This window comes from Penicillium robsamsonii (genome assembly GCF_028829455.1).
Source record: "Penicillium robsamsonii strain IBT 29466 chromosome Unknown utg000003l_segment0_segment0, whole genome shotgun sequence".
Lineage (NCBI taxonomy): Eukaryota > Fungi > Ascomycota > Eurotiomycetes > Eurotiales > Aspergillaceae > Penicillium > Penicillium robsamsonii.
Genome location: NW_026643221.1, coordinates 2,125,826 through 2,146,869, shown reverse-complemented (window position 1 = coordinate 2,146,869; position 21,044 = coordinate 2,125,826). Strand labels below are relative to the sequence as shown.

Sequence of the window (21,044 nt, the reverse complement as noted above, 5' to 3'; positions counted from 1 at the left end):
TACCGCGCTGGTCGTTAACTAAGCTACATACTCAATCTATCCCATTATGCCGTAGTCTGCCATTCGCGATTGTACCAAGTTCCCATGCCCAACATAAACAACAGAAGGCTACCATCTCTCACGACATCTTTGAAAAACTGCACCGCCATTCCCATGCCCCCAGACTTCCCACCGAGCACCACCTTACTACCAGTCAACAGCAACTCTCCCGTCACAAAGATCGCAAAGGGATTCTGAGCCGTCGCAGGCTTTGGCGGTGGACTACCGAACAACGCGACCGAAGATCCAATAATGAACAGCAGGTAAACAGCAACCGACAAAGCAAACACAATGTGCATCGTCTTCCAAATCCGAGCGCGCTTCTTCTCCTCCTCTGTTGGCGGCGTCGCTCCACCCAGCATATTAGCGATGAAAGGCGGCACGCCAAGCATCGACGCAATAGCAGCGAGCGAGAATCCGGGTGCCGCTTGGTTTCCGGCTGCGCCTGGGGTTGCTCCTAGTGGCGCATTGGGATCACCGCCGGGTATAGCACCCATGAGAGAGCTCAGGAGTTTGATGGTGGGGTCTTCGGAGTCACTGGGCGGCTGGCCTTGTCCTTGGTCCTGCCCAGCTTGTCTCAGCATCGCGCGGAATGCTTCTTGTTGGGCCTGAAGGTTATTTGGCGCTTGCGGATCGGGATGTAGGCCCTGGCCTTGTTCCGGTGCGGATTGTCGGAGCATTGAGAAGAACGCTTCCTGTTGGGCGCGGATCGCTTCTGGTGACTGCATGTCTGGTTGGGGCGAAGATGAAGGTTGGAACTGGGGGTTTTGCGGTCCTGGAGAAGGGGATGCGGAAATTGCACGCTGAGGTTGAGGGGATGGGGAGGCTTCTTTGCGGTCTATTGTAGTTGACTTTAGTTAGCTTTGTCTGTACCGGCGTGGCTGATGATCTAGCATGTCTGCTTTGCTATCGGGAGCTCCTTGGCTAGATCCAGGGATGTGAATTTCATTTCGTACCAATTTGTGGCGTGCGTCCACTGAGACTGGTAATTTTGTCCAGGCGCGCTGAGCCTCCTTCCTTGATCTTTGCCTCGCGGCGCTCGCGGCGCACTCGGGCAGCTCGCTGTGCTGGTGATTCGTCTGCCATCGTTGTTGGATCTTCAATAAAAGAGATCACAATTGCTGGAATTGGGAAAAAACGAGATGCTTGTGCGAGATAGCAGCGATTACGAGTGGGATGTCGTCTGGCGCAGGTGGCCGATCTGGATGTTGCCGATTAGCCCCAGTCCCGTGGCGATAAGAACACCAGCCACACAACACTCCTCTACAAGAATCGCCTAGCTGTCTGCATTAAAATCATTTAATTTGCCAAGTAATGCTTTCCTTTCACCTATGTTCAGATGCGTGGGTTTGAAGATCAGACTATCAGGTTGATAGCTACACAAGAATATAGTCGACCTCGGTCATTGCGACTTTAATAACCTGGTGTCTTCGGCCCAAGATGATCGATGATATTAGTGATGCTATATGTAAGAACTCTCTGGTGTGTCTTTTGTATGTTCTTCTCAGATCTCTACAAATATATCTAACCAGGGACATTATCAAGCATACACAAAGAGCGGTACTATCTTTCGGTTGCAATGCCGTTAAAATCCAAGGGAAACATAAAAGAATGATTGGGGTATGTTCTTCTAAGCCATACTTATATACAGACGTCTATATTTAATAACAAATATCCTGCACAAGTTGAGTAAACACCTTCTCAAATTGTTGAAGACTCTCAACTTCGACCCATTCCTCCTTGGCGTGAAGGCCCTCTCCAGCCGGGCCATACACGATGGATGGGATACCAACAGCACCAAGCAAGGCGGCATCGGTCCAAAACGGCCCAGCCTTAACAGCAGGCTTGCTCCCCATCACAGCAGAGGCACAAGCAATAGCCTTCTGCACGAACAGATGATCAGCTGGCACCTTCTGTGTAGGTCGCGACATGGTAATTCGCGGGTCGGCGTATTTGAAACCAGTCTTCTGCTGAGCAATTTCTTTCAGTAGCGCGCTGATGTCTCCTAGGATAGACTGTTCTGTTTGGGCTGGGACAGTGCGGAATTCGACAGTGATAGTGCACTTATCCGGGTAAGAGGAAGGCTCTTCGCCACCCCGAATCAAGCCGCAATGTAGCGAACCCTGGCCCAGGAGATCGTCTACAGGCAGCTGAGATTGGTACTTCTCCAAAGCCTGCAAGAAGGATCCGGCATACATGATGGCATCTTCTCCTGACACAGGGTCGGACCCGTGCGCAGCAACTCCCAGGATATCAACTTCCACCCACACGAACCCCTTGTGGGCCGTAAATATTACGCCTTGGGTTGGCTCGGGAAGCACAGCAGCATCAGCACGCCAGCCAGCCTCAATGACATCCTGAGTGCCCTGTGAGGCATCTTCTTCGTCCGATACTGCAGCCACAATGACATCGCCCCGAGGTACGCGGCCACTAGCTTTGGTTGCTGCAAGGGCAGCTAATCCTGCAGCCAGGCCCCCTTTCATGTCGAGGCAACCCCGGCCAAAGATAACTTCTTTGCCATTCTTGGTTCCAATAGACCCGGACAGGGGATCTGCCTCATAGCTAGACAGACTGACGGTGTCTGTGTGGCCGTTGAACATGAGAGACTTGCCACCTCCGCTGCCTCTCAAGACTCCCACAATGGACGGTCGTCCGGCGACCTTCTCAATCCAGTGATATTCGATGTCTCGATGGGCGAACCAGGCGGCGAGATAGTTTGCGATTTCAGTCTCGCCCACTCCGTCTGTCACAGACAAGGTTGGGTTAGAAGAGTTAATTTGTGTGAGAGTTTGAGTTAAGCCAACGACATCGTCAACAGAGACGTCTTTTGGAACTGGGTACTCGCGCGCGCCTTCAGTGCTGAGAAGAATGACCACAGAATTCCTGTTCAGAATTGGCGTAGCCTCCTTTGATGTAGCCAATACTCGCAGTGCAGCCAACGATGCACCTCCACACGGCCCAGCTGCCACAGACTTGGAAGTCAAATACTGCACAGCGCAGTGGCTCTCATAGGATGAGACGGTGACACAGGCATCGACCAGACGCTGCATATCTGGCCAGGCAGTAGAAGATACTGTGCCGCAGTCCATACCATCCATGATAGTGGAAGAGGTTTGGACAGTAACCGGCTTTCCAGCATTCAAGCTAGAAGATAGACATGCAGCCGTGTCAGGCTCGACAACGACTACAGACATAGGTGTGCTCTGCGATTTGCAATGTTTCGCGACCGCATGCGCAAGGCTGCCCACCCCAGCAGGGGTGATAACCACACTACCCGACAGGCCAAGCCGAGAAAGTTCATTCTGGACTTCGTGCATCATAGTAGAGTATCCCTCCACGATCCACGCAGGAACATCCTCATACCCCTCAAACGCAGTGTCCTGAATGAGAAGCACACCCTGCCCCGCATGGCTCTCATCCACAGCCTTCTGCACCGCCTGATCATAATCGCCCTGGACCACAACCAAGCGAGCCCCCTCCCCAGCAATAAGATCCCGAGTCCACTGGTTCAAAGACCGAGGAACGAAAATCCGCGCTTCAATGCCGAGGAGTCGAGCCATGAACGCCACTGCCCGTCCATGATTCCCCATTGACGCTGTCGTCAAGACAATTGAGGCTTCTTTTGCTCGGCTGGATAGTGCGTCGAGCGAGACCGTAGACGGCAGGCCGAGTTGCGCTGCAATCGCTCGGAAACAGCCCCATGACGCGCCCAAAACTTTGAACGATGGTAGGCCGAAGCGGTTGCTTTCATCTTTCACGAGGACTTTCCCAACGCCCAGCTCAGCTGCGAGCTCTGGGAGTTGGACTAGTGGAGTTGGGGCATAGTTGGGGAAGGATTGGTGGAATGCTGTTAGGCCTTCGATTTGCGGGGAGGCATTGCGCTCATTTGCTGCCGCGGAGTTGAAGTAGATCGACCGTCGTGATGACATGATATGCGTTCGTATATGTTCAATTGATCTGTGCGCTATGCAGACACTTTATTGTCTTGCTATTTCCGATACCTTGAGCCTTCTAACAACATCGCGCCTTCTGACGACATGTCGGGTGGGGACTCCGCCTTCTCACAACATCAACTACACATTTTTGGAATTTGATGGAAGTTTTTCGGATATTTATTCTGCTTACTCCATTGGGTAGGATTCTCTCTCTTGGATTCCGCACTAGCGTTTGTATGCAATTTGGTAGAAATGTACGATCTTTTGGGTATACTTATTTTTTCAAGTGTTGTCTAATGGTGGGATATTCAGAGTGAAACTTGTAGTAATATATAACATGTTCATTTAGGCGCGGTTTAACGCCAATGTAGCTAAAAATGCCGATTACTTTTGCCCTTCAGCTTCTACCCTGAATTGATCGTAGTGAACGACGGCTTCAAGAAGAGCTTGCGTACCCAGAGCACTGCGACGGTCAGATTTTGAAAAATCTCCAAGGAAATAAGAGGGACTTACCAGTCCTGGGGACTGCAGTATTCTGTGGGGTGGTGGCTCACACCATCCCGGCAAGGGACAAAGATCATCGCAGATGGACAGTGCTTGCTAGTATAAACCGTATCATGACCGGCGCCACTAGTCATGAGCATCGACTTTTCACGGCCAACCAGCTGATCTGCCGCAGCCTGGATAGACGCCACGCAGTTGTCGTCGAACTTGACAGCCGGCGAGTCTGTGTCCAACGTCCAGTCAAAAGATACACCCTTGCCATCTTGCAATGCAATAGCCTCAAACGCCTTGAGGCATTCGTCCTGCACGGCGTGTACCACACTATCTTGCGGGTGTCTGATATCAAGAGTGAAAGTCACTTGCGATGAGACGGTGTTCGTAGACGCGTTCGATGGAACTCTAATAATACCAGTCGAGGCCAGTGCGTTGTGTCGCTTAGCAATATCATGCGAAGCGGCAATCATCCTAGACGACGCAAGCAATGGATCCTGACGGGCACTGAAAGGTGTCGTTCCGGTGTGAGCATCTTTTCCGTGAACGGTCATAGTCAACCATCTGTATCCCTGGGCACCCTGGACAATACCGATTGATCGGTTGTTTCCCGGGAGAATCGGGCCCTGTTCAATGTGCAGCTCGAAATGGGCTCCGAGTGGGTATCCAGTGACTGGATCGCTAGAACAAGCAATATCGCCTAGATATCCATGTCTTTCAAGCTCGGAGCGAAGAGTCACACTGGGATCGTGAATATCGCGCAGGTCCCAAGCTTTTTGGATTGGGATGGCACCTGCCCAGACACCCGAGGAACACATTGATTTGGGAAATCGCGCACCTTCCTCGCTATGGTTTCGTGGTTAACAACAATCCTAAATGGCAGGTACGACGGAACAGATATCGATGCTTACTTGGTCCAGTTAACCACTCCAACATCATAGTTAGTCTGGAACCCACTTTCCTTCATTGTCCGAAGGATCTCAAGCGCAGCCATGATACCTAGAATACCATCATACCGACCACCCCGAGGCTGAGTATCGAGGTGGCTTCCCATTGCGATCATTGGAGCGGCCGAGTTCAACCGGCCTGGTTGCCGCGCAAACATGTTTCCCATCTGGTCGACAGAAAGAGAGCAGCCCAGCTTCTGGACTTCGGCGGCGAACCATCGCCGAACACGGGCATCATCATTATTGAGAGTCAGGCGGGCCATCCCTGTGTCTGTTGGGTTTCTGCTACGTCTTTAGATTGTGTTCAAGGGTCGAATGGGAGATACATACTCGCCATAGCGATGCTCAGCACCCCATTCACATGTCTCATGCAACGTGTTCCATAGGCGCTCCGAGTTGATCTTGAGACCTGATGATGCTTGTAGTCGGGCGGCAGTAGAGAACCGCCGGGCATTGGAATGAAGGGCGCGTGTTGCGCCTTTTGTACCGTACATTTTGCGGACAAAGTGACACTGACCAAGCAGCTGGTCTATTGAAGTAATATATGTGGTTTCAAGCAGACTGCGGGAGTTGAAGAATTGAAGTATAAAAGGGCTTGAGTTAAAATCGTCTCAAGGCCCGAGACTACTCATCAATGACTGTGACAGCGCCTTCTCACAACAGATGTAGATACGGTCGCGATAATCGAAGCTAGATATTTTATTGACTGGATGCTTGAATGATTGCTGAAAAGACCAGAGATTATTAGTTCCAAGGTTAACGGCTCGGGGAGCGACGCCTTCCCGCAACATCTGCGAACCCTAGACTTCTTAGAACCCTACAAGCCTATGTCGATGCAATATGTAGACGAAGCACATGTAGCTTTGTTCAAGGAAATTTTTATAATAAACCACACCTTTGAGGATATTCTAATAGAAAGCAAAAATATTCCAATACATGATAGAATTGTCTAGCATATGCCTTATCCTTGGAGCAAGAATATAGATCGCCTACGTACTCTGGAATTATCGTCTCCCGGTTTTCCTTACAGCTCCTAGAATTGCATAGATGGGCACACTTCCGTCTCAAAATAAGCTATTCGCCACCGTCAGTCATAGCGGCACCTCTTCCTGTTGCATGTCAAGTCTTCCAGAATGTAGGTGGGGTCAATGATCTGCTTGCCCCACCTAAAAAAATTCGAAGATTCGAAAAGCTTCATATGTCTACGTTGAATAGCTATATCAAGCAATCGAAAGAGGTCCTACAATCGACACTCGAACCCACCTACTTAAAGCAGCCGAAAACTAAGCATGTAGCGGTCTAGCGTTCTTTCTTAATTGGCAACGGTCTCCAGTTTATGCCCCTGGTCTAAAAGTCATGCAATCCAACGCGCTAGTCTAGGTAAATGTAACGACAAGGGTAGCATGGTGTTAGCGCTTGTATTATTTTAAACCGTACTGGAAGGGTTTGACGCGTAATATATTCTTCTCTCAACAGATTATATAGGCCGTTTCCCCAGTGTGGAATTGGAAATTGCAATATTTTGTTGGGGGACTATCGAGTAAAGCATGGAGTTAATGCGGTCTTTTCTCGGTCCTCTTTCACTCCCTAATGACTCGTCCCACAATAATCTTTTGTTATCGAAAATTCGATTGTCCCCATTGGGCAGAGTCTGGGCTTTCTTCCCGTTGCAATTCAACGATCGTACTACTGTAAATAGGACAAATACGGCTTAATACCCCGTCGGATCCCCCGGTGTACAGGCCTTGGGTCCAGGCTGGATCACTCGTTTTTTTTGTTGGGAAACGAGTGGGAAAAGGTGGATATTGAACAACTCTTTTTTTTTTTTTTTTTTGCACAGCAGATGCAGTGTGTTCACGGGGTTGACTTCGTATTTCACATTCCACTGATCTTCGTGCAGTTACAGAGGGGCGAAGATGCCGTCAATGTACACAACCTAAGGCTACAACCTAACCGGTGCTAAGAGAAAGGATAAAACTCCTAAACCTTGGACTGTTTCAGATTCAAAGATCATTTCTATATCGAAATATTTCCACCAATGTAACTTTAAGAACTAAAAAGTACGTAGGTAAGACACAAGCAACCCGGCAACCCCCTTTTTGTCCCACACTCATATTACTCCCCACAATATCCACGAAGCTCTGTATAAGGGAAGTAAATTAAAGGTAAATACAGAGAGCGTAATTGAACAGTGGATCCATGTGGCTCTGATAACATCAAGTATACCTTGGACTCTATGTATCTGTGCATGCCATCTTATAAAGTTCAAGACTATGTACTGATCATCAGATCAACAGCGCCAACACAAAAGGACACGGTTCATCCCTAGAGGCCGTCGCTTACTCATCCACCCCGCAGTCGAGGTCCCGAGGTCGGCGATCCGGCACGGCGAGAGCCTCCATGATGGCGAATAGATGGATATGGAAGTTCGGTCCGAACATGCCTTGACATCATCATAGTATGATACATCAACAATATGAGTTCTAACATAGTACGGAGTAAAATATGGGGGAATACACTTTTTATGCATAATGTACTTCGTACAGAGTATGGAGAACCCCAAATATTCGAATCCGGAAAGGCCTTGATTGAGGGGCTCGAGCATACGCTTGTATCTCATGAATATCTGACTTGCAGGTCTCCTGTGGCCCGCTCTCCCCTGGCCCGTGAACATCCCCGGACCTTGGCCCTTGGCTAAGCCAAGATTATAGCCCCCCGCCTATTGGACTCGGACAAAGGGTTCAATGCGGCACAGCTGGGATGCGGTCGGTTGAACTAGCGTTTCTTCCCGACATGAAACGCCCCAATAAGGTGGCGGGCATGATCTTAGTCAAAATATTGGAGGGGCAGCTTACCCCGGAGCAACGGAAGGGATGTCAACCCCCCGCATGGCCGAACCCAAACTTATAGGTGATACTTGCAATGAAATGGGCTTTATGCTTGAATTGGGTATTGAGAATGTATCTCATTTCCTGATTCGAGGATCGAAATGGATAAAATTTGTACTATGCATATGTTTATAGGCGGCTTGATAGAGTGGTATTTGGGGTAATTTATTGTAAGTGCACGGACCACCGACGTGGAAAGCCCCAAGGGAAGTGGCACATCCACCCGGGAAAGCTGGACTACTAATATTGTCGTGAATCCCCTCTTGGATCTTCTTTTTTTTTTCTTCTCTAATTACTATAACTGTTTGTTGATAACACTTTATAACTTATAATCTGAGTAAGTTGTCTTGCCCCCACTATCTGCATTCAAGAGCTCATCCCACCTTGCTCTCTCATTTCCCTATTCCGGACATTTCGCAACTTATTTCCTCTAACATCCGGTCTCGCACAGGATTTCTTATATACCTTATTTTGCATTGATCACTTCCATTGGACCCCGCAATCATGTCGGACGGCCCTATTACGCCTCCCAAGCCTGCAGTGGTAAGAATCACCCACCTCCTGACCGGACCAGACCCCCGCAGCTCTGGTGATCACAGGATCATAGGCTAACAGCTGGTAATTATAGGTGCACGAGGCACACGAGGTCGATACTTTCCACGTCCCCAAGGCGTTCCACGATAAGCACCCCACCGGCACCCACCTTAAGGACATCGACGAGTACAACAAGCTTTATGAAGAATCAATCAAGAGCCCCGACACTTTCTGGGCCCGCATGGCCCGCGAGCTCCTCACATTCGACAAGGACTTTGAAACCACACACCACGGCTCGTTCGAGAATGGCGACAATGCCTGGTTCGTCGAAGGTCGCTTGAACGCATCTTACAACTGTGTCGATCGTCATGCTCTCAAGAACCCAGATAAGGTTGCCATTATTTATGAGGCCGATGAGCCCAATGAGGGCCGCAAGATCACCTACGGAGAGCTAATGCGCGAGGTGTCCCGGGTTGCCTGGACTCTCAAGGAACGTGGTGTCAAGAAGGGTGACACGGTCGGCATCTACCTGCCCATGATTCCCGAGGCCGTGATCGCTTTCTTGGCTTGCTCGCGTATCGGTGCCGTGCACTCCGTCGTCTTCGCTGGTTTCTCCTCCGACTCCCTCCGGGACCGTGTTCTGGATGCCGCCTCCAAGGTCGTCATTACCTCCGACGAGGGCAAGCGCGGTGGCAAGGTTATTGGCACTAAGAAGATTGTGGATGAGGCTATGAAGCAGTGCCCCGATGTGCACACCGTGCTGGTATACAAGCGCACCGGTGCCGAGGTGCCCTGGACCGCTGGCCGTGACATTTGGTGGCACGAGGAGGTCGAGAAGTACCCCAACTACCTCGCCCCTGAGTCGGTCAGCTCCGAGGACCCTCTCTTCCTGCTCTACACTTCCGGTTCAACTGGCAAGCCCAAGGGTGTTATGCACACCACTGCCGGCTACCTACTCGGTGCTGCCATGACCGGAAAGTACGTGTTTGATATCCACGATGATGATCGCTACTTCTGCGGCGGTGATGTCGGTTGGATTACTGGTCACACCTATGTCGTGTACGCCCCTCTATTGCTTGGCTGTGCCACCGTCGTGTTCGAGAGTACCCCCGCCTACCCTAACTTCTCCCGCTACTGGGATGTCATTGACAAGCACGACGTCACGCAATTCTACGTTGCACCCACCGCCCTGCGTCTGTTGAAGCGCGCTGGAGATGAGCACATTCACCACAAGATGCGCAGTTTGCGTATTCTGGGCTCAGTTGGAGAGCCCATTGCGGCCGAAGTCTGGAAGTGGTACTTCGAGTCTGTTGGCAAGGAGGAAGCTCACATCTGCGACGTTCGTTTCCCCTTCCCCTTGGACCTTTTGGAATAACTTTTAATTTTTGAAATCTACAGACATACTGGCAAACGGAGACCGGCTCAAACGTCATCACCCCTCTCGGCGGTATTACCCCCACCAAGCCCGGCAGTGCTTCCCTGCCCTTCTTCGGTATCGAGCCTGCCATTATCGACCCCGTCTCCGGAGAGGAGATCCTTGGCAACGATGTTGAGGGTGTTTTGGCCTTCAAGCAGCCTTGGCCCAGCATGGCCCGCACCGTGTGGGGTGCCCACAAGCGTTACATGGACACTTACTTGAATGTTTACAAGGGTTATTACGTAAGACACCTCGCAGCCTGACTTGGCGAGATTTATACTAACTCGGACATAGTTCACCGGAGACGGTGCTGGCCGTGATCACGACGGCTACTACTGGATCCGCGGTCGTGTCGACGATGTCGTTAACGTTTCCGGACATCGTCTGTCCACCGCTGAGATCGAGGCCGCTCTTATCGAACACCGTAAGTGCAACCACAGTACATTCCGAAATTACCAACTGAGCCCAAACTAACTATGAACAGCTGCCGTTGCCGAGGCTGCTGTCGTTGGTATCGCTGATGAGCTAACCGGCCAGGCTGTCAATGCCTTTGTCGCTCTCAAGGAAACCACCGGTACTCCAGAGCAGATCAGCAAGGACCTTGCTATGCAGGTTCGCAAGTCCATTGGACCCTTCGCCGCCCCCAAGGCCGTCTTTGTCGTGGATGACCTCCCCAAGACCCGTAGTGGCAAGATCATGCGCCGTATCCTGCGGAAGATTCTCAGTGGCGAGGAGGACAGCCTTGGTGATACATCAACAGTAAGCACAACGCTCCCTCAGCAACATAATACTTGCAATAGTCTACTCCGAACAATAGCTAACGGGTTTCCTTTCCAGCTCTCCGATCCCAGTGTCGTGGACAAGATCATCGAAACCGTTCACGCCGCCCGAAAGTAAAGTGAAGGTCTATGAATTTGATGATAATGACGTCGGAGAGCAAAATTCCAGGAGACTTTTGGAAGTAGCATGATGGTCCTCCGCGGATCATACACCCCCGATCTCGGTCTAGTTGGTTCATGCATGGCGCAATTCGACTTGACTATGCGGGTGGTTTTCTTTTCTTTCTTTTTTTTGGTCGGTTTCAGAATCACTACTTGTACTTGAGATTCCCTTGGCTCGCTCAGAAGCGATGTGAATAGTATTTTTTGGCACTTCATATGTACTTCATGGACGTTCTTCTTGAGGTTGGCTGTATGTTTACCGGGGTCAGTTTCGATCAGAAAGCACTTGGTCGGTGCGTAGCTTGTACTGTGCGGTTAATAGCCTAAACCCCGAAAAAGATAGAGTATGCTAATAATTTCCCAAATGATCTCTGCCCTTCCTTGAATAAAGTAGTAGACATCACCTTTTTCCCAAATCATGCGTTTCCCGCTTAATGTAGAGCAGGTACAAATCATCGTCTATACATGTATGTGTTGACTATCGTATGACTATTGTCTCCAATATCAAGTATGACCCCATAGCACAAAATTCTTATGCGATTTGCCTCGGTATCATATATCATGGGCTCGTACCCAATGGGGTGTTACCTGCATTGTCCTGTCTCTCATTGGACGCAGTCGGCATGGTGTTATGCACATATCATTACACATGTAGTACATAGTCCCTGTTGTCTCGTACCGTACATATCCTCTGCGGTATCTTAACTCGGTTAATGAGTTCAAGCCACAGCGCTGGCTTGCGATTTCTCATAGAGAATACGGATCTCAGGAAAACAAGAAATCTCTTTTGACTCTTATTGACGCCCCTGAAAGGCCTAAAAGACTAAGGAATGGGCAATAACATGGCTGTTTTTATAGTCCCTAGGTATAAGCTTGGAAGCCTCCGGCGCGTGGGCGTCCGGCGGTCTACGGTCTACGCTAAACTGTTGCATGAGACCAGCTGATATGCGCACGTGGCTATTATCACTCTAAATTTTGAGATTGGCAACTATACGGAGCTATTCTACTGACCGGAGAATACTAGAATACATCGTTTACGTGCTAGGCATATATGGGCGGATAACTTCTGTGATACAAATTGAATCATGTCGATATAGTCGAATGTCAGATTGGGCTCGAAATTTTGTAGACAGAAACATATTCAAGATCATTTGGAAATGAATAGTAGACTTGAAAAAATAAAGTTCTAGAGAAGCCTAGGAGACTCAATCAAGTAAATGGGTATACATCAAGTCCAACTCACTTTTGCATCGCTTATGACTGACAATACTGGTCAGCCAATATAATATCTCGCCTCGAGCTGTATTGAGTATCAATGAGTCACTTGTCAATAAATAAATCAAAGACAAGTCTATTGTCTTTGCTCTGCGCCGCATTCATAGGAGACATCCGATTTAGGCAGCTATCACGTGACGGAGCATTGTGACCCGGACCTTACCTAACACAAGTCTCCAGCAAACTTGACTCTTCCTTTTCTGTCGCGTCTTCTCCCTCTTTTCTTCGTCCCGCGCTCTCCTGCTCGCAATTCTTCTTTCTATTGATCGGCACTCTCTTGAAACTGCGCGCAATCAACCTATGACTTCGTGAACACCCGACAAACTCCAACCGACATCATGTCTTTCGGATTTGGAGGGTTCGGCCAGAACAACCAAAGCAGCGGCTTTGGCACTGGCACTGGCTCTGCCTTTGGAGCAGGCGCCAGCACTGGTGGAGGTAGGTCTTTCCCATTCCCTTCGTCAAATTCCCCTTGTATTTTCGCCTACCCCCGTGTTCCCTCCTACTTGTGTCCTCGACTTTTCCCTATCTCGACAACCGGTGCTCCTGATTCCGATCCCCCATGGTGCCACGCGCAAGGCGAAAAGAATATCAACATAACAACCTTCGCCGTGCGATCGAAAACCACCTGTGGACCGTTTGGATGCGTTAGCGACACCACAACAAGATAAGGAATGCAAGGGCTTCTTCGAATCCAAGTCTCTCTGACCGCGATCCCCTCCGTCCTCTAGGCTTTGGCTCGACAGCTTCCCCATTCGGAACTGGCACTTCAGGCACCAGTGCCTTCGGCGGTGGCGCTTCCAACACATCTACTGGCTTCGGATCTGGTTCCGGCACTGGCGGAGGTACGTGCTCAAACATCTGAGCTTTGCGCGGCTCTCTCGATGTTCCCTGGCGAGATCCCCCGTCGCATCACACAGCCTTGCGATCCAAATCCTTCTGCAACGATCGCGCACGTGCACTCTGTGGATTTGCTCTTCGGTTCCCCCCTGGAGTGATCGCTTGTGGCCCTCTCCTGGAATCGCCACTAAACTGCGACTTGCCCACATTTTGGCCGACATGCGCCCGAGGACCTCTTTTCATCAATCTGCACTTGTTTCATCGCTTCATTGGAGGATTGATTGTGTTTACTAACTTTGACTTTTCATCAGGATTCGGAGCTACTCCAGCGCAACAACCTAATGCCCTTTTCGGCGGCCAGACTCGCCCTGGTGGATTCGGCACCACCAACACTTCTAACAGCGGATCTCTCTTCGGAGGAGGCACTCAGACTGCTGGCACCACCGGCGGCTTCGGTACTGGTGGGGGATTCGGTTCTACCGGCACCACTGGGGGCTTTGGCGCCAATGCCAATGCAACCCCCGCGGGTGGAAGCCTTTTCGGCGGTGCCAAGCCCACGGGCTTTGGCTCTTCGACTACGGGCACTGGCGGATTTGGCACTAGCGGTGGCTTCGGATCTACTGCCGCTTCCACTACAACCCCCAGCACGGGCTTTGGTGGCTCAGGCACTGCCTTCCAAGGAGCTTTACCTACCTGCGAAGGTACCGGCAGCACCCCGTTCACCCCCTGGACTGAGAAGGATACCAGCTCAGCCAATACCACAAACCACTATCAAAGCATCTGCTTTATGCAGCCCTACAATAAATGGTCTTTCGAGGAGCTGCGTCTAGCGGATTACCAACAAGGTCGCCGCTTCGGCAATGGCAGTGGACAAGCCGGTGGATTTGGCGCTCCCGCTTTCGGTGGTGCCACTACCGGTGGATTTGGTCAGCAAAATACTACAGCTACTCCTGGCGGCTTTGGCGCTAGCACCACTCCATTCGGAGGCGCTGCCACAAGTGCACCATCCGGCTTCGGTTCAACCCAGACCGCAGGTGGATTCGGCTCCACTGGATCTAACCCATTGTTCGGTGGAGCAGCCAAACCAGCAACTTCCTTGTTCGGCGGTGGAGCTACTCCTGCAGCTTCGTCAGGATCCCTCTTTGGTGGAGCCACACAGACTGCTGGTGGCTTTGGAAGCAATACTGGTACTGGATCAGCTTTCGGCAACACCGGCGGGTCCATGTTCGGTGCCAACAACCAGCAACAGGCCAAGCCCGCATTTGGCGCCCCCGCGACAACCGGCGGTAGCGCCTTTGGTGGTTTCGGTAACACTCAAACAACTACTGCCGCCAATCCGTTCGGAGGTTCGACTGCCACAGCCTCACCCTTTGGTGGCGGTACTCAGCAGCAAACACCAAGTGCCTTTGGTGGTTTCGGCGGTGCAGCCCAACAGAACCAAGCTCAAACCCAACCTAAGTCAATGTTTGGCGGCGGTGGATTTGGCGCAGGCACCCAGCAACAGGGAACTGGGACAGGCTTGCTCGGCGGCGCCGCTGGCACTACTCCAGCTACTGGATCTTCACTCTTCGGTGGAGCCCAGCAGCAACCCCAGCAGCAGGCAGGTAGCTCACTCTTTGGTGGTCAAAATCAGCAAGCTGGTACCGGCAGTAGCCTATTTGGCGGTGCACAGAACCAGCAGCAACAAAAGCCAGGCGGTCTCTTCGGATCTACCCCAGCACCCGCCGCAGGTGGTTTCTCTGGCTTCGGTGGCTCCCAGCCCCAGCCAGCCACTTGCGGTAGTAGCTTGTTCAACACACAGAACCAACAGCAGCAGAAGCCCGGTGGCCTCTTTGGCTCGACTACGGGAACCGGCGGCGGCTTGTTCGGCGGTGGTCAAACCACCACAGGCCAGGGCGCCGGCTCTTCGCTCTTCGGTGGTCAAAGCCAGCAACAGCAGACAGGCGGCCTAGGCGCCAGTTCTTTCGGCGCCTCTATGCCCGGACAACAGTCTCAGCCTGCCCCTGGTAGCTTCCAAGCGTCCCTCCTTGATGGAAACCCGTATGGAAGCCAGTCCATCTTTTCTGGTCTTCCTGCACCTGGTGGATCGGCTCCCGGTCCCCTTGCCACGCCACTGTCTTCCAGCATGAAGCAAAAGCAGCGAACCCCGTTGCCGGTCTACAGAATTACTCCGAACGCTGCCAATCGCCTCATCACTCCTCCCAAGCGTGGATACGGTTTCTCTTACTCTACCTATGGCTCGCCATCTGGCAACGCTAGCACTTCATCCGGCCTTGGTAACAGTTTGTTAGGTGCTAGTGGCGGCAGTAACAGTCTCCGCGGCAGCGTCAATGGCAGCATTGGTCGCACCTTCAGCAAGAGTTACTCCACTAGCAACCTCAGCAAGACCTTCGATCCAGAGTCGGACAGCATTCTTTCTCCCGGTGCCCTGCAGGCCGGCAGCGCGCGTAGTAATAGCAACCTGAAGCGTCTCACTATCAACCGTGGTCTGCGAAATGAAATACTTTCATCCTCTACTCGCACCTCCCCGGCCCCTCTTCTCACCAACGGAGAAGATGCTGCTCAGTCTGCCGACAAGCTGAAGAAAAAGGTCAGCTTCGACGCTAATACTTCCGGTGTTAACGGCGGAGAGCTCGTTCGCGTTGAACCTAAGAGTCCCGAGCCGTCTGCCGAGGAGCTTGGCTTCCTCCGGTCTGTGCGCAAGAGCGGTAGCCTCAATGGTGTCGATGCTGCTGGCACTACCGATCGTCCTGAGGTGGAGTCTTCTGTCCGCCGCGACCTTGCTGTTGTCCCCGAAAGCGCACCACAAACCACCAACGGTGCTACCGTTAAGCGCCTTACGTTCATCCCTGGCGGTGATCCCAGGCCCGGTGAGTACTGGATGCAACCTTCTCGTGCCGAGCTTAGCCGGTTGAGCCGTGACCAGCTCAGACAAGTCGTTGACTTCACTGTTGGACGTCAGAACTGTGGATCTGTCACTTTCAACGGCCCTGTTGATCTGACTACCGTTGATCTGGACAACCTTTTCTCCACTATTGTGGATATCGGTCTGCGCAAGATTACTGTCTACCCCGATGAATCAGTCAAGCCTGCCAGGGGCAAAGGACTGAACGTGCCGTCTACCCTGCGGATCGAGAACTCCTGGCCCCGTGGTAGAGATAGGAAGAGCAACTCTCCTGTCACTAGTGGTCCTCTATTCGACAAACACATTGATCGTCTGCAGAAGGTGGGCGATACTGAGTTCGTTAACTACGAGACTGAGACGGGCACTTGGGTTTTCAAGGTGCCCCATTTCACTACATATGGGCTTGACTATGATGAAGAGGAAGGTGAGAGTCTTGACCAGAGCACTATGAGTGCCCAGGGACCTGACCACCCTACCCCCAGGGCTCACTTCGACCACCCCGCGAGTTTCGATCAGTCCACAAATTTCGATCAGTCCACCACTTTCTCCATCGACGAGTCCTTCGTCGGTTCCATGATTGGTGTTGAAGATGATACCTTTGATTTCAAAAAGCGCAAGCTTGTTCCTGGCTCTTTCGCTAGTCAGGCCATGCCTGTGCAGGATGATTATTCTTCTGAGGGTGAAACCGAGTCTTTTTTAGAGGAAGGCTCCACGGGTTCAACTACTGAGAATGACGATGACGTCGTCACCGAGAGCCAACAATCTGGCGATTCGGTAGTTGGATCAGATGAGGCAGATGAAATGGATATGGCGGGTGCCTTTCCGACTCCTCATCGTACCGTGGAGCGGGACGACTACCAGAGCACCAACGGTGACCTGGATACCACTTACCCTATCTCAAAACACTTTGGCAGCCCTGCAAAGCCTCAGCTCGATCTTAGTGGCGACTGGGCCGAGCAGCTGCAGCGCACCATCAGCCCTCGCAAGCAGAACCGTGATGCCTTGCGTGAAATGCAGGCAAACGCTTTCATTGATCGTAACCTCGTGGACGACGAATCTCCCACAACCACTGCGACAGCCCCTCCCAAGAAAGGTTTCACGAACAGCATTGATCTTATGAACTCTTTGTTTCAGCAGCCGCGCAAGCAAGCTGCCTCTTCTCCGATGAAGGCTCCTAAGGCACCACCAAAGGGCTTTGAGGTTAGAACTCCCTTCTTATGTTCACACTGATTATCATTCCCTTTGTTTTTTCCCCTGTGTCACTGCATCATGTATCTATGAAATTGCACATCACCCGTCAGATAGTTTAACAATGCGATAACCTGAGCTAAAAAAAAATTCTTCCTTGCAGTGGCCTTACAACAAGCAACCCAAGACGTTTGCTGGCGATACAACACAAATGAGTGAATCCGATGCCGCTTTCCATGACTCTTTCAAGCCCCGTTGGGGTCCCATGGACTCCCTCATCTGCGCGAAAAACGATATGGAGGATACAATCTTGGGGGTCACCCAGACCTGGAAAGAAAGTTTCGCCATTTTCAGCGAAGAGCGTGATATTGCAGTAATGACTTACAACCAATCTGGCGAGGTATGTTTAGTGGTTTAGTTGGTGTTTATTTGAACTTGATACTGATGATGATTCAGGCCAGAGAAATGCTTGAGGTCCAGCGGCTTCAGTCCTCTATCCAGCGCATCGACGGCGCTCCTTTCGTTCGCATGGCCAAGGTCGACCTATCGCAGTTCCCTCTGTCACCTTCTACCCGTGCCCAGGCGGAGGAAGAGCGTTTGGTGTGGCAGCTTCTTAACATTCTTTTTAATGACGATATTGAGGACGACATCTCAGCGGGTGTACCGGTGCGACTACGACAGCAATTTGCGCACCGGATTAAAAAGGATCGCCTCACACGTCTTTGGGAGGGAATTATTCGTGAAAAGCACTCCCAGAATCTGGATATGATTCGCTCCCCTGTGGAGCGCGCCGTTCATTTGATTTGTTCGCACCGAGTGGAGGAAGCATGCAAGACACTGATCGATAGTCAAAATCCTCATCTGGCCACTGTGGTCGCACAGATTGGTCGCGATGCTACCTCACGGGCCGACATCGCCAACCAGATCGATGTATGGCGTCAAAGCAACCTACTCTCGGAGATGAGTGAACCCGTGCGAGCCCTTTACGAACTGGTCGCAGGAAATGCTCTCCGCAGCGAGGGCAAATCGGGTGGTGCGCTTGAAGACCGGGCCTCCAGCTTTGGCTTCACCGAGCGGTTTAATCTAGATTGGTTCCAGGCCTTTGGTCTTCGTCTGTGGTATTGCACTGCCGAAGATGAGCCAATTGAGGTGGCTGTCTCCAAGTTCCTTGAGGACTTGGCCACCGGACAAGAACCCGCCTTCCCCCACCCGTCGCACCAAGCCAGTACACGTGCCGTCCCGCAGCCTGGCTCTGATACCCTTGGGCGCGAATCTCCTCTTTGGGTTCTGCTCAAGGCCTTCTCGGCGATTGAAGGCAACAGTGCCCAACCCATTGAATTCCCGGCATCGTTCCTTCCCGAATCCGTCTCCGGTGACCGTCTGTCCAACCGACTCTCCTTCCAGCTACACCACGTTCTTGCTGCGACGGTCGGGCAGAACCAGGCTATCAAAATCGACCAAAGCCAAACCGACAAACTCGTCTGGGACTTCGCTTCCGAACTCAGCGCAGGCGGAAAACTTGATCAAGCCCTGTTTGTTCTCTTGCATCTCTCCCAAGCCAACGACCGCAAGCACGCCGTCCAAGAAACTCTCGCCCAGTTCGCCGCTCAACTCCCCGAACCCTTCGCCGCCGACGGCTCCTCCCACCCAGCATGGCAATACCTCATCACTGAGCTCCAGCTTCCCGAGCCCTGGATCTGGGTTGCCAAGGCCCTGCATGCTCGCGACATCGGTGACGCTGCCCGTGAGGTTGACTGTCTTATTCGCGGCAAGCACTGGAACGATGCCCACGCCACATTCTGTCGCATCGTTGGTCCAAGCACCATCATCGAGGGCGACTACCGTACCCTCGAGGCTCTGGTCTCTGGCTTCGGCGACGGGCCCGAGCGTAAAATGCGCGGCTGGGCCTCTGGCGGCGGTGTTTACGAAGATTTCCTCCGCCTGGTCAACGCCACCAGCGGCCGTCGTGATCCAACTCGCCTGAACCGCTTGGTGGCCGCTCTCGTTGCAATGGGTGATCGTGTCCAGGGATCCAGCTTGGAAGGACTGGAGGAGCGTGTTGCATTTAAGGAGATGAGCCGAGCTGTCGCTGGCTGGATTACGCACGAGGATGTTCATGTTAGTTCTCTCCCTTTTCCTTAATATCTTGGTTTTGTTTACTAACTTTCACTTTTCTACAGTGTGTTGAATCCTCCGCTGTCCTGGGCCTACCCTTGACTGGCGACGCTCGCGTTCTGCAGACCGCAGAGATGAGCCGTCGGTACTACGGCGTCATCATGGCAGGTGGCCATTAAGTTTGAGACAAGGAAATCATGTTCTAGTTTTCATATGTTCATTGTGGAATTAGCGGGCACTAACTATCCAAAGCCCAAGCACCCTGATCTTTTTCTTTTGTTTTGCTCTTTTACTTTTCTGCGTGTTCTGTTCCCCCAAATGATCTCAAATGGTTCCCATGACATGTATTGTACTCTACCCTATTGCTGAAAACTACTATTTGAATCAATTCATTCTGGCCTTCTCTAGCGTAGACATCGTAGCAGAATAAAGATCATATAGTTCGTAGTCATGCCCTTGTGATCACTTACGGCTCCGCTCATCGGTTGTAACCCTAAGTAAGAGTAAAATGGAAACCATCACAAGTCCGGGTTGTGTTACGCCGTACTCGCATATCGGGATGTTTTTAAGGGTGACATGGTATATGTGCTCATATATTATTAATGGCATGTTCGATGTTGTCTCCAAGTTGCTACGTATGTAACATCTTTCAGTCTATTGCGAGAAAGGTATAGGGAACGGAATTGATTACCACCAAGGAATGCATTGATTATCAGCGATGATTGGATCTCCAATGGATACCCCGACCTTTTTTTCTCTCTCTTAAATCCCAACGTGCCTGCTCCCATCGCCATCTTTCGCGCGTTTCGCGGATGAACAAGATTGACCCTGTCGGCAATAACACGCTGGATGTACCACACCAGACCAATACGTTCAATGAATGCGTGACACACATCCAGATTGTACCCAAAATGCCCGAGGTTTGCAAACGAGATAAGGTGCTCCGGGATATTGACAAATGAATCAAAGCTTGAGCTGCTCGACACGGGGGACAGCGAGAGACGCTGCTCTTCTTCGTTACTAGACCGATTTATCCGTCATTTATGGATTCGACACGTCCAGTCGGATAAAGGAGGGCCGACGAACCTCGATTCTTGTAGGATCACCACATCGTCACGGGCCAGAATAGTTGTCCACCCGTTTCCGTCACAGGTCGACATGGTGGACATTTGCCGCGCAGAAATCGTGACTTGGTGAGGCGCTTTTGGAACGTGGTGAAGGTATGTATGTACGAGTGGATTGGCGATTATTCACTCTCCCTTTTGCTATCAAGATACTGATTCGTCTTGCGAATCGTTTGGCCAGTTCGTATAGGATAGTTCGTATCAAACCATTTTTTTAAGTTCTGTCCATATGGCCAGCCCTTCAGAAAGCTAAGATCCATATGCTTTGATGGTATGAATAAGCACATACACCCTCGGATAGTATCTTAGGGATAAGGAATATCACATACAGCTTTTCGGTCAACTTATCATAGATGAGCTTCCTTGAGGTGACTACACATGGCTGGATACCACACAAGCTG

At 51.3% G+C, this 21,044-nt stretch overlaps 5 protein-coding genes across 5 annotated transcripts; 2 read left to right on the top strand and 3 right to left on the bottom strand.

Moving 5' to 3' along the window:
* Nucleotides 1-44: 44 nt before the first annotated feature.
* N7447_005537 (uncharacterized protein) lies at nucleotides 45-1,125 on the bottom strand (the record flags this gene model as incomplete). The annotated part of the gene is made up of 2 exons (XM_057229799.1): nucleotides 45-877; nucleotides 996-1,125. The coding sequence occupies 2 exons, from the start codon at nucleotides 1,123-1,125 to the stop codon at nucleotides 45-47; spliced, it is 963 nt and encodes a 320-aa protein (XP_057084889.1).
* Nucleotides 1,126-1,700: 575 nt separating this feature from the next.
* On the bottom strand, nucleotides 1,701-3,968 carry N7447_005536 (putative diaminopropionate ammonia-lyase; the record flags this gene model as incomplete). Its single annotated transcript, XM_057229798.1, has 1 exon — nucleotides 1,701-3,968. One exon carries the CDS (start codon nucleotides 3,966-3,968, stop codon nucleotides 1,701-1,703), a length of 2,268 nt encoding a protein of 755 aa, XP_057084888.1.
* A 390-nt stretch (nucleotides 3,969-4,358) lies between these two features.
* On the bottom strand, nucleotides 4,359-5,910 carry N7447_005535 (M20 family metallo-hydrolase; the record flags this gene model as incomplete). Its single annotated transcript, XM_057229797.1, has 4 exons — nucleotides 4,359-4,437; nucleotides 4,488-5,315; nucleotides 5,381-5,698; nucleotides 5,747-5,910. 4 exons carry the CDS (start codon nucleotides 5,908-5,910, stop codon nucleotides 4,359-4,361), a joined length of 1,389 nt encoding a protein of 462 aa, XP_057084887.1.
* A 2,898-nt stretch (nucleotides 5,911-8,808) lies between these two features.
* On the top strand, nucleotides 8,809-11,152 carry N7447_005534 (acetate--CoA ligase; the record flags this gene model as incomplete). The annotated part of the gene is made up of 6 exons (XM_057229796.1): nucleotides 8,809-8,847; nucleotides 8,933-10,177; nucleotides 10,237-10,497; nucleotides 10,550-10,679; nucleotides 10,740-11,014; nucleotides 11,093-11,152. 6 exons carry the CDS (start codon nucleotides 8,809-8,811, stop codon nucleotides 11,150-11,152), a joined length of 2,010 nt encoding a protein of 669 aa, XP_057084886.1.
* A 1,657-nt stretch (nucleotides 11,153-12,809) lies between these two features.
* N7447_005533 (uncharacterized protein) lies at nucleotides 12,810-19,698 on the top strand (the record flags this gene model as incomplete). The annotated part of the gene is made up of 6 exons (XM_057229795.1): nucleotides 12,810-12,909; nucleotides 13,203-13,316; nucleotides 13,623-17,416; nucleotides 17,568-17,804; nucleotides 17,861-19,522; nucleotides 19,585-19,698. 6 exons carry the CDS (start codon nucleotides 12,810-12,812, stop codon nucleotides 19,696-19,698), a joined length of 6,021 nt encoding a protein of 2,006 aa, XP_057084885.1.
* Nucleotides 19,699-21,044: the final 1,346 nt, after the last annotated feature.